The sequence below is a fragment of the Lottia gigantea genome (genome assembly GCF_000327385.1).
Source record: "Lottia gigantea unplaced genomic scaffold LOTGIsca_81, whole genome shotgun sequence".
Classification (NCBI taxonomy): Eukaryota; Metazoa; Mollusca; class Gastropoda; family Lottiidae; genus Lottia; species Lottia gigantea.
Window position 1 is genome coordinate 744,666 of NW_008710694.1, and position 13,447 is coordinate 758,112.

Below are 13,447 nucleotides of genomic sequence, written 5' to 3' on the forward strand. Positions count from 1 at the left end.
ACCAGAAGAAGAAAAAGAATTTGTAAAACTCTTCAATAAACAAAAATTCAGACCTAGAACAGCTATTTTAACAGTATGGTTTGACTATCCCAAAAACATGTTCTTCCAACCGATACCAGCTAAAGATAAAATCACTTTCACGAATAAAGAAGATAAAAAGGAAACTGGTAACAAAATCAGGTTCAGAAATGGTTTCTGTCACGACGTTTTAACATCGGTCGATATTCAAGAAATAGTGAAAGCCGGTGGACGAATTATTAGAATATTAGATGGTATAGTTTACGAAGAAAATTTTAAAACTCCACCCTATAGAGATTATATTTTAATTTTGAGAGATTTAAGAAATAAATATAAACGAGAAGGTAATATCGTGGGTAGTAATTGCATGAAATTATTAGGTAATTCCTTGTATGGTAAATCAATTCAGAAAGATATATTCACAACTAGACATTTATGGAATGAAGCAACTTTACAGGCCAACTTTGATTCACGCGTTAAAACCTACGAGAAAATTAATGATACTCAATATATTGTTGAAACAGAAATTGAAGAAAAAGAGATTACTACCGAAGACAGTAAATCTACACGACTAACACCTAGTCATTTGGGATCATTCGTTTTATCTCACAGTAAAAAAATAATGAACAATTTCATTCACGTCATAAATGGATTTTATAAACCCAAAATATACTATACCGACACCGATAGTTTGTACATTTCATCCAAAAATTGGAAAAAACTAAACAGAGCTGGTTTGGTCTCCGAAAAAGACTATTGCAAAGGTAAAAACGATTACGGTGACGGTGGAATTATATTTGGTTTATATTTAGCACCAAAAGTCAAATACAACATCGTTTTGACTTCTGATGGTGTTTTAAAAGAAAAGAAAACGTTTAAAGGTTATTCTAATGATATGATAAGTGTAGAAGATTACGTTCAGTTAGCAAGCGGACATGATGTGTCGAACGAATTTAATAAACCATGGGAAAAAAGTTTCACCAATGGAGTAGTTATTCCAAATGATAAACAAACTAAAGTTTTTAGAAGTTATTTGAATAATGTTAAAAGAAAACCACCAAACAGTGAAGGAATTATGTATCCTTACAACGACAAAGATGAGTATAGTTTTGACGAAAACTATGAATTTGATGATTTCGATTATCTTACTATTCAAGAAGAGAATGAAGATTGTTTTAAATGAAGTTGAATGACAATTTCTTCGTTGCCAAAGTCTATGAACCTGTTTTTACCGTCTTTGATTTCCAGATTTATATCTTTGATCATGAAAGAATTAACTGGTAAATAGGTCGTTTGAACGGTTTCTCTATAATTCTGTATCCGATCGGCACCGTAAAAGTCGGTATGCTGTATATGATTTGGCGTTTGTGCTTGTTGAAAAATCCACCGTTGATCAAATTACAGTGAATGTTGATCACGTCGATGTCGTTCTCGATGTTGGCCTTGTGCGGCGCCAATGTCGATTGCGCGTATATTCGTTTATCGAACCCTAGTAACGCATTCAACGAATTTTCTACGTTGAAATCGACTTGACTGTTATTTCTCAAGATCAGTTTTATTTTGTTCAGATTCAAATTACCTTCGAATTCGATATTGTTTTTGCCGTTCACGCTTCCTGCGTATTCGGATAGGTAATCGTTGATGGCTACGTATTCGTAGCTTCCCGCTAGTAAGCTTATGGTTTTGAACGTAACTCCGTTATCCGTCGATATTTTTAGTTGATTGTTTTTTTCGTTGAAGTTTCTAATGGAATTGTAAACGGAGAAATACTTTAATCCCAGTTCGTACTGTTTATTGCGATCGAGTTCATACTCGTAGTCTAGAGACAATTTGATGTCTGGTTTATTCGAGGTGATAACGAACAATTGTTCTTTTATATAGTCTTTTTTAGTGATGATTTTTTTCTCCAAAAGTCGTTTTAATATGCCATTGACTTCGTTGTATTGTCTGTGCGATCGATGACCTTCCTTCATGGCCGCTAATATTATTTCTAATCTATTAAGCAATTCTTTATTGTTGTCGGATAAAAACGTTATACCTTGTCCAGATGCCACCATATCATCGAATTCGTCTATTTCTTGTATGATTGGTGGATAATCTTCTGCATAATCATCTACCTCCTCTTGCTCAATAACTTTTGTTATATATAAATCAACTTCTTTCAATCTTCTTGTTTCGGGTCCTGACTTTCTGATCGCATGTAGAAATTTTGAGTATGCTACTAAATCCTTGTAATCGGCAATTTCAACATCCTCGCCATTCATTAAATCTATTAACCCTCGTTAATGTGTATATGTAATCTTTTGTATCGATTATAAATTCGGGGGTATTTGTCCTAAATCTTATTCTAAAACCATTGAACAACAAACCCGCTTCATCAATGATTGGTGAAATGCTTTTTGGTAATTCTGGGCTAGGGTTTGAAAAAAGACGTTTTACATCATCTACTGTCCTAATTATAACACCACTATATTCAATCGCTTTGGGGTGATGAGGTGTGGGTTCTATACGAGGCGTGGGTTCTAAAGCTAATTTCTTTTTAATATCCTCTTGAGATTTTAATATGGGTGGAAATAGAGTTTGTAGATTTTCCGTTAATCCGAGTTGTTGTAATCTGTTATTTTCAACTTGGGTCTTTATTTTATTCTTAGCTTTGATATATTCTCTATTTCTTTTTAAAAAATTATTCCAATCCGTCATTTTTTAAAAAATAAAATTAACATATATCGATCATAACTCTTTCTCCTGCAGGTTTTCTAGTATTTACAAATACATATCCATGATCATCTGGGTTTCTCCATTGAATTTTACAAACCTTTTTAAATGTATCTCTATCCATTCCGTGATTTATAGACTGAATGATTTGAGACAAATCTTTATCGTTTAATTCAAATAATAAAAAACAATTTGCATTTTTTCTAATGAACATAGAATCCATCCCGTAAAAAGATTGGGATTGGTATATGCAGTGACAGTTGTGATGTCTTTCTTTGGTGAAGAATTCTTGTTGAACAGTTTGATTTCTTTGCGCTACGCAGTCGTCAAACAATATTAAGTTCTTCCGATTGCTATCAATATTAGACAAGTCTAGATCATTAACATTTTTCGTAAGAAAAACTTTTATATCCGTTGGATTGAAAGATGGATTCTTTGATTTAATGAAGTTTTCTAGGATATCTTTTATTTCCACTTCTTCTTCGTTTTCCTTGTAATATTGAAATATGTCTTGAACGTCTTTCTTTGGTAAATATTCTAAAGCTTTGAGGAATTGATAATACGATTGCTCTGGTGTTGTTGTGTAGATATACAGAGAATCGAAATCTAAAAGCTTTGGTGTTGTCAACATGTTAAAAGTGAGATGAGTTTTCCCAGAACCTGAACTACCGCAAATGCACATGAGCATTGGGTTACTAGGAAATATGTCCGAATGTTTGAATTTCTTGCCCATTCTTATTTATTACATTTTCGTATAAAAATCACCCCGTTGCCTTTATACTTTGAAAGGAAGAATCTCTAGCCCGAACGTATGTTTTTAAAAAATATGGCGTTGCCCTTGTGTTTGACCTTCATTTCTCCAGTGTCGATTTTATCTATTAATTTGCTTAATCCCTCTTTAACGGTTTTCTTGGTTTCTTCGCCAAATCTTTGTCCGAATTCTTTAACCGTCCCTAATACATCTCCTACTCCCGAACCTCCTCGTGCTTCTCTTTCCATTGCCAAATTGTGTCTACGTGCTTCGGCGTTTGCAGCGGCTTCAGCTTTCTTATCGTTGACAGCTTTGGCTATCCCAGCAGCTCCACCAGCAGTTGCACCAGCTGCAGCTAAACCAGCAAAGATTAAAGGTAAGAAAGGTAAAAATCCACCTTTTTTAGTTAAATTCTCATCAATTCTTTCCAAGTCTATATCGTCTCTGACTTTGCAATGTTTGTATTTATCGATAATCTTTTGGGTTATATGCACTTTTTTACCGTTGTAAGTTATTAGAGTCGGTGAATTCGTTTCCATAGCTTCTATTATTTTCATAACTAAAGTTTCTGGTTTCATTTTTAAAGGGTGTTTTTTTTATTCAATTCTTATCATTCTTCTATCTGATATTTTAATCAAATGTTTTGCTTCTTCCAGCAATAAGCAGTAGCCGGTTACATCTCCTTGTGTTTTATCGATGTGAATATTTATGTTTACCCCTGTTTTGAAAAGATCTTCTTGATGAGCTGACAGATCGAAACAAAAGATTGGATGATTTATTGAAAAATCTGTGTATTCAAACTGAGGCGTATTTCCAAACAATTCGCACATGTTTTTATAGTTTCTGTACAATTCGTTGTAATCTTTTTTGGAAGGATCAATTGTCAAAGGTTGATTGGGATAATTATCGTTGTTCAATCTGACTTGAACTTTGCGAATGATGGGATCTTGAGTATGGTTCAATGCCACTCTGAAAATGTTGTTGTTTGTCTGAGAGTCTGGCAAGTTTTTGAAACCGACCATTAGATATCTCGCTGGTTTGACGGTGTTGGTGATTGGCCACGTGGTGGATTCTCCCGTTAAAGTCATGCTACCTACCGTGTTACGACGAAGAAAAGCAATTTCGATGTCTTTGGTTAAAGAGTTGAATATTCTCGTTTCCACTTCTACGGAAGGAGTGATTACCGGTATGTAAAGTTGGATATTCGTTATTTCCAATTTTGCGTCAGAGTTGTTTTCAGAATATCTTGTTGTCGTTGATTTCTCTTTGCAAATGAATTTTATACGGTAAACCTATGGAAACCTTTCTGTGTTCCAAGAGACCAAATAAAGGATACAACTTCCAATTAACGTAATTACCCCAACTGTTGTTCTCGACAACATTGTTGTATTGAAGCGCTCGTTTTTCAAATCCGTGATTTACTCCGCGAGTCACTCTTTCCAGTGTGTTTCTAGCAACTACCCTTATCCTAGCAAGGTCTGCGTCATTTGCTACAGTTCTGACCGGTTCTTTTAAAACTTCTCCGTCACCGACATCGGGAATCCATCCCGAAACTGAATCGTAGTTTTTGGAATACAGAACCGTTTTCAACATTGTGTCAAACTCGCCGGGGTGTTTTATGTTTTATTCGCTGAATAAAGACGGAAAGAAGTTGTTTTCTAAAGTCGTGTTGGTTTGTGGAATTCGATTCTGAGTGGCGTCTATGATTTTGAAATCGCATCGGAAATGGGCATCGGAAAGCAGCAACCAATTGGACAACGAATTAATTTCAAAGGTAACTCTTCCTCCGTCGTTTATTTGGGTCTTTGTCCCTACCGATGGTGAGATGATTACGTAATCCTCTTTCTTCTTGTTGAACGAATATTGAATCGGATCATACAATTGAAAGATTGGATCCAATCTGTAATTTTTGCTTGCCATTTTTATCCAATGATTTTAAACCCTTTTCCTTGTTTTTCTAGGGCTTGTCGTTCTAGTCTCTTGTTTCTTAGTTCTATTAGCTGCAGTTCTTTAAGTTCGTCAGATTTTTTCACTGCATCACTTATATTTACTCCTGCTTTTGCCACAGATCCAAGAGCTTACGCTTCTGAGGAAATGAGGGATTTGTTGTTTGAGACAAAATTGGCCACTTTGGGGATGAGAGATGTTAGCGCAGAGAAGAAACCGTCTCCCTCGAATTTTTTTTTTATGTGTTTTAAAATTAAAGACATTTTTAATGCGGTTATTTTATACTGTATTATTATAGTGATTCTTGTCTGTGGTTTTGGGTAATTTATAATACAGTTTAGAGGAATCTGTTACGATATATTTTTTAACAGTTTGGGAAGTCTGTTATAATACATTTTTTAACAGTTTGGGGAAGTCTGTTATAATACATTTTAACAGTTGTGTCTTTTCGGATATGACGCATTGAAAAAGCCGCGCATGCACAGAAGTGAAATGCGTCATATCCGAAAAGACATACACCTGCCATCTTAAAAACCGGATCAAACTGGATGCGCTATATCAGAAAAGACATATATTACTAAGGACCCTTACGTCGCTGACTATTATTAAAACTCTTAGTCTTCGCGTTCATTGGAGTTGTACTGCCCAGGATTTGAAGAGTGGGGTTATTAGCTTTCGGAATCAATTGAAATTCTTGGAGGTGAGATTTAGGCGTGCCCCATCTAAATCCTTCTTTGTTCTGAAGTTCGCGGTATTCTCTGTCGAATAATAGTACACTGCCTTTGATATCTGCTGAATAGTCTATTAACCCACATGGTATATTCCAAGTACGCGGAAACGCCATCAGAGTCAATGTCACCGCTAGATATCATCCCCTGAAGAATTTTAGCACTACCGCACCCCCATTGTTCAATATTGATTTTATAGAATTCTTCTTTGTCGAACGTAAACGGATCATCCCAAAGATAATCATGGAAAGTCTTGCTTTCGTGGACGAAATGCGTGAATTTTTAACTGACATTCCTGAGGGCAAAGGACCGGAATCCACTTCAGGCTGAAACATACGGAGCTGGTTGATCATTTGTAAGGTAGTGTCGTGGAAGGACTGTGCGGGTGTGTGGTTAGTAATAGGACCTTCCTGCAATCGTCGAATATTTTGTCTTTCTGCCTCAATTTCTCGACGAAGTTTTACTCTGCGTCGCTCCACTCGCAGGTCTTGCAGAGTTTGTTCCAAAGCTTGTAAATCATTATTTACCTCGAGTTGTAGAACTTCCTGTCCATCCCCAGATCCCGTCTGCAGGTTTTCATTAATCTGATGTGATTGGAATTTCTTCCAAACCAGTGTCTAAAAGGTTATTGTTGTCACTTTCATCTGTATGATCAATGATCATCCTTACTTGCTTCGGAGCGTTTCTGGCGTTGGCCTTTGCCCGGCATGGTGATTATTTAGGATAGATAACTAAAAATGCAACAATGAAAATAAGCCAGCTGCATTTCATAAGCCCGCAATGACAGTGACTGAGGTCAAATGTCGATAAGCGGTAAGGGAACTAACTCCGATTCTCAAAATATAATTTACAACAATAAATTAACACTTTAGAAAACCACTTTACAATCCTCAAACAGAACACCAAAGACTTTTCATCAGAAGCAGTATGCACAATTATTTGATTTCAGTTGGGTTGAACTGTTTGTTGGAATAGGATAGGAGCGCCCAGTTAGAAACCACAGATAAAATTAAAGAACAATTTTATTGTTAATAATAAAACTTGTTAATTCAACCAATTGGTTTGCTGGTGACAAAATTCTGGCGGATTACACTTAGCATCTGTAATATACAAAATATATTAGTTTTGTTGCATTTAGTAAATTGTCTTTAGATTTATATTCTTGGTCGCGTAAAAAGTTCTTGGACTCAATTCGAACAATCCGGTATAAGGAATTGTGGTTATCTGATTAATCAAAATTATATATACTATCAGTTGAAATAATGTCAACTGTTGGTGTGAAAATGGCCCCAAAAGGCAATCTGTCTTGAATTTTTCAATGAAAAGTGCCAATTGGTCCTGTGCATATGGGACCATTCACCAAAACCTACTAGTTTCAAGACCCTTTACAAACCGAAAGACACCATTTGAACCGGACCAAACTTTTCGAACAAGCTAAATAGTTTAAATGCTGTCTTCCTATTATAAAAGGTCATGAACAGTGGAACTTTTCCTTAGGCTACTGATAACTGGTTTTAAAACGAACTTAAACCCTAAAGATTAAAGATTCGATTGGTACAGCAGTTTTTTGTTCCAAATGTTTTTTTTTATCTTGTAAATGGAATGGTTGTGACTTACACATTCAAAAGATGTAGAGAACTCCGCCAGAGATATACCTCTGTCTCTGTTCACGTCATACTGATTGAATGTAACTTTGATGTCATCCTCATCAAGGTGCCCGTCAACATCCGAGTCAAAATAGTTAAACACAGCACGTGCTATTTCCGGACTGGGATTGGTTCCGGCAATATACTCTCTTAATATCACTTTACCATTTTCTAGGGTAAAAAATAAAGTATGAATGGTAATTTTAACATGACAATATTCAAAAAACGGGGAAAGAAATTTCTTGACGGTTCACATCTCATCGTCTCTTAGCCCTGAATTCATAGGATACAAGCTCATTAGAGTATTTTGAATTATTAACAGTATCGCAATTTGTAAGTGGTAGCTTTTCATGTGGTAAAGTGGCAATAATCTTAAATCGCAATCCAAGATATTTCACCGCACAATAAATAAACCAAGTAGCCTACTAACAATCCGAACCACAAAACGAAACCAGAAATCCAAACAACGTACTGGCAAATCATTGTTATCCGCTAATGAACTTTTCACATGATTAAGTATTTAATAATGAAAAAATGGTATAAGGTGTCTAGAAGAGTAAGCATACCCTGCCTGGCGCCACACTCGTCATAGCTGCTCATGATACAAGTAGGAACATGCGAACACAAAAGTAGAGACTTGACCGATGAATTTTAAAAGTTCAAGGGACGTAACTGATGAAAATACATTTATTTAATTTCAATATTCACAATAATTGTTACATTAAAATGAAAAGTCCTACAACTACCCGGAACCACACCTGATCGTATCACAATACGGGTTTGAAAAGGTCTCAAGGAAGTATGACGATTGGGGCGTGGTTTGGACACGATGATGGCGTTTTCAGTAAGTTTTCTTACTGATTGAATATTGTATTTTAACAACCGTATCAAACCAAACTTAGTTAGTATGACTATAAAATGGAAATGAAAAATGAAATTAATGCAGTTTTACGTCCTAGTTTTCTTCACCATGTGGGCTAATGAAGGTATGGTTGCAATGAGGTACATTTTGCCAGGATAGCAGCATTAGCCTTCTCATTTTCCATTTCCAACTGTTGAGGGATCTTTACCGCGTGCACAGCATGTAGCACACGGGGTCTCAGTTTATTGACCCATTCGAACGACTAGACGCTTTTTCCATGTCAGCCCCTCTTACCTGTAGTGCTGACAGGGGGAAACCGGGTTGAAAAATCCGAAGGTATAATCTCGACCTATGCCGGATTGAACCCTGAACCTTCAGGTAAGCGTCTAACTCATTGAGCCACCGCGACACACGACTGTAAAATGAAGTAGAGTACTTACTATCAGAGTCCATAGCGTAAATCGAGTTGTAGAATTCTGGATACGATGCTTTCCCATCTACATCCTTATCCATCGCTTTGAAAAATGCTTCTATATCTTTGGCTACTTTCCTATCAAAAAGACACACACTGAGCATATATCGGCTAACCAAATCAGTATACACTTAAAATAATTCAAAATTAGATCTATGTGACAATTGATTATAAATCACCTTTAAGATAGTCCGAACATCTGCCTCTATTCTGCATCTGCTGGTTTCGACAACTTTCAAAATAGCTATAGAGGCAGATGTTTTGGTGTACCCGTGTGCCTTTAAAAATCCGGACAAGCATGACAATTCTGTCAATCAAAAATCTCGTCCAAAGAGTTGTAAAATCGCGAGTAAAAGTTGTATAGCAGTGAACTCCTCCAAAGAGAAGTACCATCAGTTGTTTCGAAAAGTGTAAGCATAGTATATAGGCACGTAAAAACTGTTTTATTATTATTATTATTATTATTGGCCCATTTCCTAATAGAGGATACTAATCAGTCTCCTGTGCCACAACAATAACGTGCTAGCTGGGTATTATTATGGTAGGTATCTTACTTACAGTGTCGAAGGCGTCTGACAGGACACAACGGTCAGAACAATCAGTAGTGTTGCCAATTTCAACATCATACAGCTAAACGTGGTGGGATACCTAAAAAAAAAACATTATTACCGATAATTATTCAAATGTACATGAATTCGAGTTCTGAAAATTCTGAAACCAAATTCAGTAGAGTATTACCTTGTCGACTGTTTCAAAACTTGTTTGAAAATGATTCCTATCAAGCCAGCTTATCTGTTAAATACATTATCTCACGATAGTGCACAACATTTTTTGTGGTTGTGTAATGACATGTTTGATAAGAGATGAAGAGTTCAGGGATTTTGTTAATGTAATATCACGGGGACATTTTTTTTATCAGGGTCGTCTGCCTTGTTTGTGTGATTATGTAAAACGATCCGTACAAGCAAAATAATTCCATTAGCCAAAAATTTGTCCAAAGCATAACAAAATCGGAAGGAATAATTTTATAGTAGCTGACTGCTCAAATGGAAAGTACCATCAGATGTTTCGAAAAAAGTAAACATAGTCTGCTTCGTCATTTTCGGTTAGTCTATAGGCCTATTCCGCGTTAATGATTTCAAATAGCATTCGAAACCTTTGAATCAGGGTTAGCTCTATTGACGTTTACATGATGATATAATTGTTATTTCCAGTGAGTCTGTATTCCGCGGTATTGATTCCAAACAAGTTTCGGTAGTTTTGATGATGATGTTATCTCCCTTGAATCTCACTCTCAGTATGTGGTAAATTAAAATCAGTTTTATCTATTAGGTAATTAAACCGATAGAGTTTTTAAATGTAGCTATATTGGGCAATATTGTCGTCTGATATGGTAATAACGAATATTTCAAAGTTAATTTAACAAAATACTTTGTCAACTATCAAAAGAAACTGATTTGTTAGGGCTTAGAGGCTGTAAAACTGGGTAATAAATGAAGGTCATTAGCCTGTTTGAAATCTGGTTGTGTTAACACAAGCAATTTATATGTATCCATAAATAAACCACGTACCAAAGATTCTAACCACAAGGAGAACAATACGTTTTGGCGAAACATTGGCAGTAGCCAATGGACCTTCACATTAGGAAGTAGGCTACATCATACAATTCGCTCAATATCGTGACTTAAAGGCCTTTAAAGTAGGACATAAAACTCTATTCACTTCATTTTCACTTTGCAAGTCTGAAGCTCTTACATTTTTCGATAGATAAATGAAAGCCTCATTACCGACTCCCAATATCAATGCTATACCCGGAATTCTGCACAGGAATTTGTCTATTTAAAAATTTAAGAAGATACAAAAAGACAAATGTTTTATTGAATATATTATCCAACTTGTGGTATAGCTTGTGACACCAGGGCTACCATCTGAAAAAAAAAATTTGTTAAGCTGCTGGGGATGTACAATACAAATGTGGAAGTATTCTGAAATATTTACTAAAATAGCTGTTTAGTGCAAAAGAGAATATGTAAGTAAAGAGGTTTTCTAAATTTATCACCTAATGTTGTACAAGCATGTTCCGCGATTAGAGACGTCTTGAAACACTAAGTTTTAGTGGAATTTCAGGAATCACAGACGTCTGATTGGAAATTGGAATGGTGCAAATTGATGCTATCAGTGTTCCCGATACAGATAAGTTTTGGTTTTTAAATCTTAACATTCCCTTTAATGTCTCCATGCATTTATATAAAGAAGCGCTGGAAATCTCATTTGTATTCTTTAAAATTCCGACACCAAACTTACCGATTCGAAGGCTGTGACAAACTCATAGACTGAGATGCCTCCACTATGGTCAACATCAAACTGATGGAAGGTGACAGTGATATCATCGTCATCAAGATGGCCATCGGCGTCGGAATCCAGGTAGTTAAAGAGCAGACGACCTAAGATAGGGTCAGCGTTAGTTGCTTTAGCATATTCTCGGTATATCACCTTCTTATTTTCTATGAATACAGGAGAAAGAAAATCAGTTAGTCGCATAGAAAAAAAGAAAAACAGGTCATGCTAATCCTACCAAAACATTCCGTGATGCAAAATTGGGCCTCGAATATTTTTAGCACCTAATGCAACTCGGCATTCTACAGTTCAGTTATATCAACTAGGCTTAGCCCTTATTTAAGAAGTCAAATAATTGTGCTAAGTAAACTTACTGCCATACCAAATATCGTGTATAGCCAGCTTAGCAGTTTGAGACATGAGATCAATAAGCAACAATTTTAGAAATACGACACTGCTTTTGTGTGAGATTTTAACAAAAATAAAGTTTTAAATTGTACAAATTTCTTGCTCAAAATCTTGTAAAAGTGTCCAGATTGACTTACTGTCTGTGTCCATAGCTAAGACAGAATTCGTCAGTTCTTCATACGTGGCCTGTCCGTCGCCATCTTTATCCATCGCCGAGAAATAGGTCTTAACTTTAACATCAACAGTTCTACAACAATTGATAAGAAATTAATTGACCGGAAAAGAAAATGCTCATCAGTTAGGTTGAAAATAAATAATAGCAGTGAAAAAAAACCCCTCATTCCAGCTAAAGTTCAGTGATATAAGTTCTTGAGACACTGAACTCAGCACTCTTACTATATTAGACCCAGTATAGTGATGCAGATTAGATCATTTTAAAGACAATATACAAAATAGCTGGTTATTTCCAGTCTAAAATATTATTTTTCATAAGCCCTATACTGAATATCCATTAAATACATACGATATGGACTCTGATAATGCCACTGTAATGGCTACCGATAAAACTAGTAATCTCAACATGTTGTATCTGAAAAAATATAACACTTTCCGAAAGTTATTTCTTTGGTACGTGTAATTTTTTTTTTTGGAACTTTTATTCGGTTGTCTCAAAATCTCACAAAAATGATAATGATTTAACAATATTACTCTTAAAATAAACGATTCAGTTGCTGTTTGTGTTTGAAATTCCCGAAAACAAATATGCGTTATTGCTTGGGTGGACTATTTTAAATGTGCTCCGGGTGTTTTAATTTCTTACAAATGCAATATTCTTTTGTCATAGAAAAATGAATCTGCTAGTTTCCGACTTATCTGTTGTTTTAGGACCAATCAAAAGAATGTGTGTTCTAAAAAATGAAAAAATAAAAAATGAGTGCAGTATGTACTATACCTGTTGAATCTGGACAGCTTGCATTCAAATGGCGTTTCTGAAAACTTAACAGGTTTTTATCAGCCAAATCATGCAACTTTGCAGAAAAGCAGCCGATAAGAATCTAAAAATAGATATTTGGCATTGGTTTTTATGATAGTATCTTCAGATAGATATCAGAAGATATAGGAAGTGTAATCTTTGATTCAATGATTAAAGTCGGTTTGGTTTTATACGACCAAAACTCAATATTATAAATTTGGAATTTAGTTATTATAGAACTTATTGATTTCATTAACGTGATAATAATCGCAATAATGGCAATAAGCACAGTTATCATACATCACAGTTATCATACATCACAGTTATCATACATCACAGTAATCATACATCACAGTAATCATACATCACAGTTATCATACATCACAGTTATCATACATCACAGTTATCATACATCACAGTAATCATACATCACAGTTATCATACATCACAGTCATCATACATCACAGTTATCATACATCATGCACAGTAATCATACATCACAGTTATCATACATCACAGTTATCATACATCACAGTAATCATACATCACAGTTATCATACATCACAGTTATCATACATCACAGTTATCAT

At 35.3% G+C, this 13,447-nt stretch overlaps 5 protein-coding genes across 5 annotated transcripts in view; 1 reads left to right on the forward strand and 4 right to left on the reverse strand.

Moving 5' to 3' along the window:
* LOTGIDRAFT_169007 (hypothetical protein) overlaps positions 1-1,201 on the forward strand; it is a gene marked incomplete at both ends in the record, with an annotated part of 2,162 nt that extends 961 nt beyond the window's left edge. Inside the window, one exon of the mRNA XM_009067303.1 lies at positions 6-1,201. Within this exon, the coding sequence (XP_009065551.1) occupies positions 6-1,201 (1,196 nt within the window). The remainder of the gene's footprint in view (positions 1-5) is intronic.
* A 1,533-nt stretch (positions 1,202-2,734) lies between these two features.
* On the reverse strand, positions 2,735-3,466 carry LOTGIDRAFT_132864 (hypothetical protein; the record flags this gene model as incomplete). The annotated part of the gene is made up of 1 exon (XM_009067304.1): positions 2,735-3,466. One exon carries the CDS (start codon positions 3,464-3,466, stop codon positions 2,735-2,737), a length of 732 nt encoding a protein of 243 aa, XP_009065552.1.
* Positions 3,467-3,531: 65 nt separating this feature from the next.
* Positions 3,532-4,062, reverse strand: LOTGIDRAFT_169008 (hypothetical protein; the record flags this gene model as incomplete). The annotated part of the gene is made up of 1 exon (XM_009067305.1): positions 3,532-4,062. One exon carries the CDS (start codon positions 4,060-4,062, stop codon positions 3,532-3,534), a length of 531 nt encoding a protein of 176 aa, XP_009065553.1.
* A 3,101-nt stretch (positions 4,063-7,163) lies between these two features.
* LOTGIDRAFT_236430 (hypothetical protein) lies at positions 7,164-9,990 on the reverse strand (the record flags this gene model as incomplete). Its single annotated transcript, XM_009067306.1, has 5 exons — positions 7,164-7,259; positions 7,777-7,976; positions 9,108-9,217; positions 9,698-9,787; positions 9,953-9,990. The coding sequence occupies 5 exons, from the start codon at positions 9,988-9,990 to the stop codon at positions 7,209-7,211; spliced, it is 489 nt and encodes a 162-aa protein (XP_009065554.1). The 3' UTR covers positions 7,164-7,208.
* A 1,035-nt stretch (positions 9,991-11,025) lies between these two features.
* Positions 11,026-12,466, reverse strand: LOTGIDRAFT_169010 (hypothetical protein; the record flags this gene model as incomplete). Its single annotated transcript, XM_009067307.1, has 4 exons — positions 11,026-11,067; positions 11,444-11,643; positions 12,022-12,131; positions 12,408-12,466. 4 exons carry the CDS (start codon positions 12,464-12,466, stop codon positions 11,026-11,028), a joined length of 411 nt encoding a protein of 136 aa, XP_009065555.1.
* Positions 12,467-13,447: the final 981 nt, after the last annotated feature.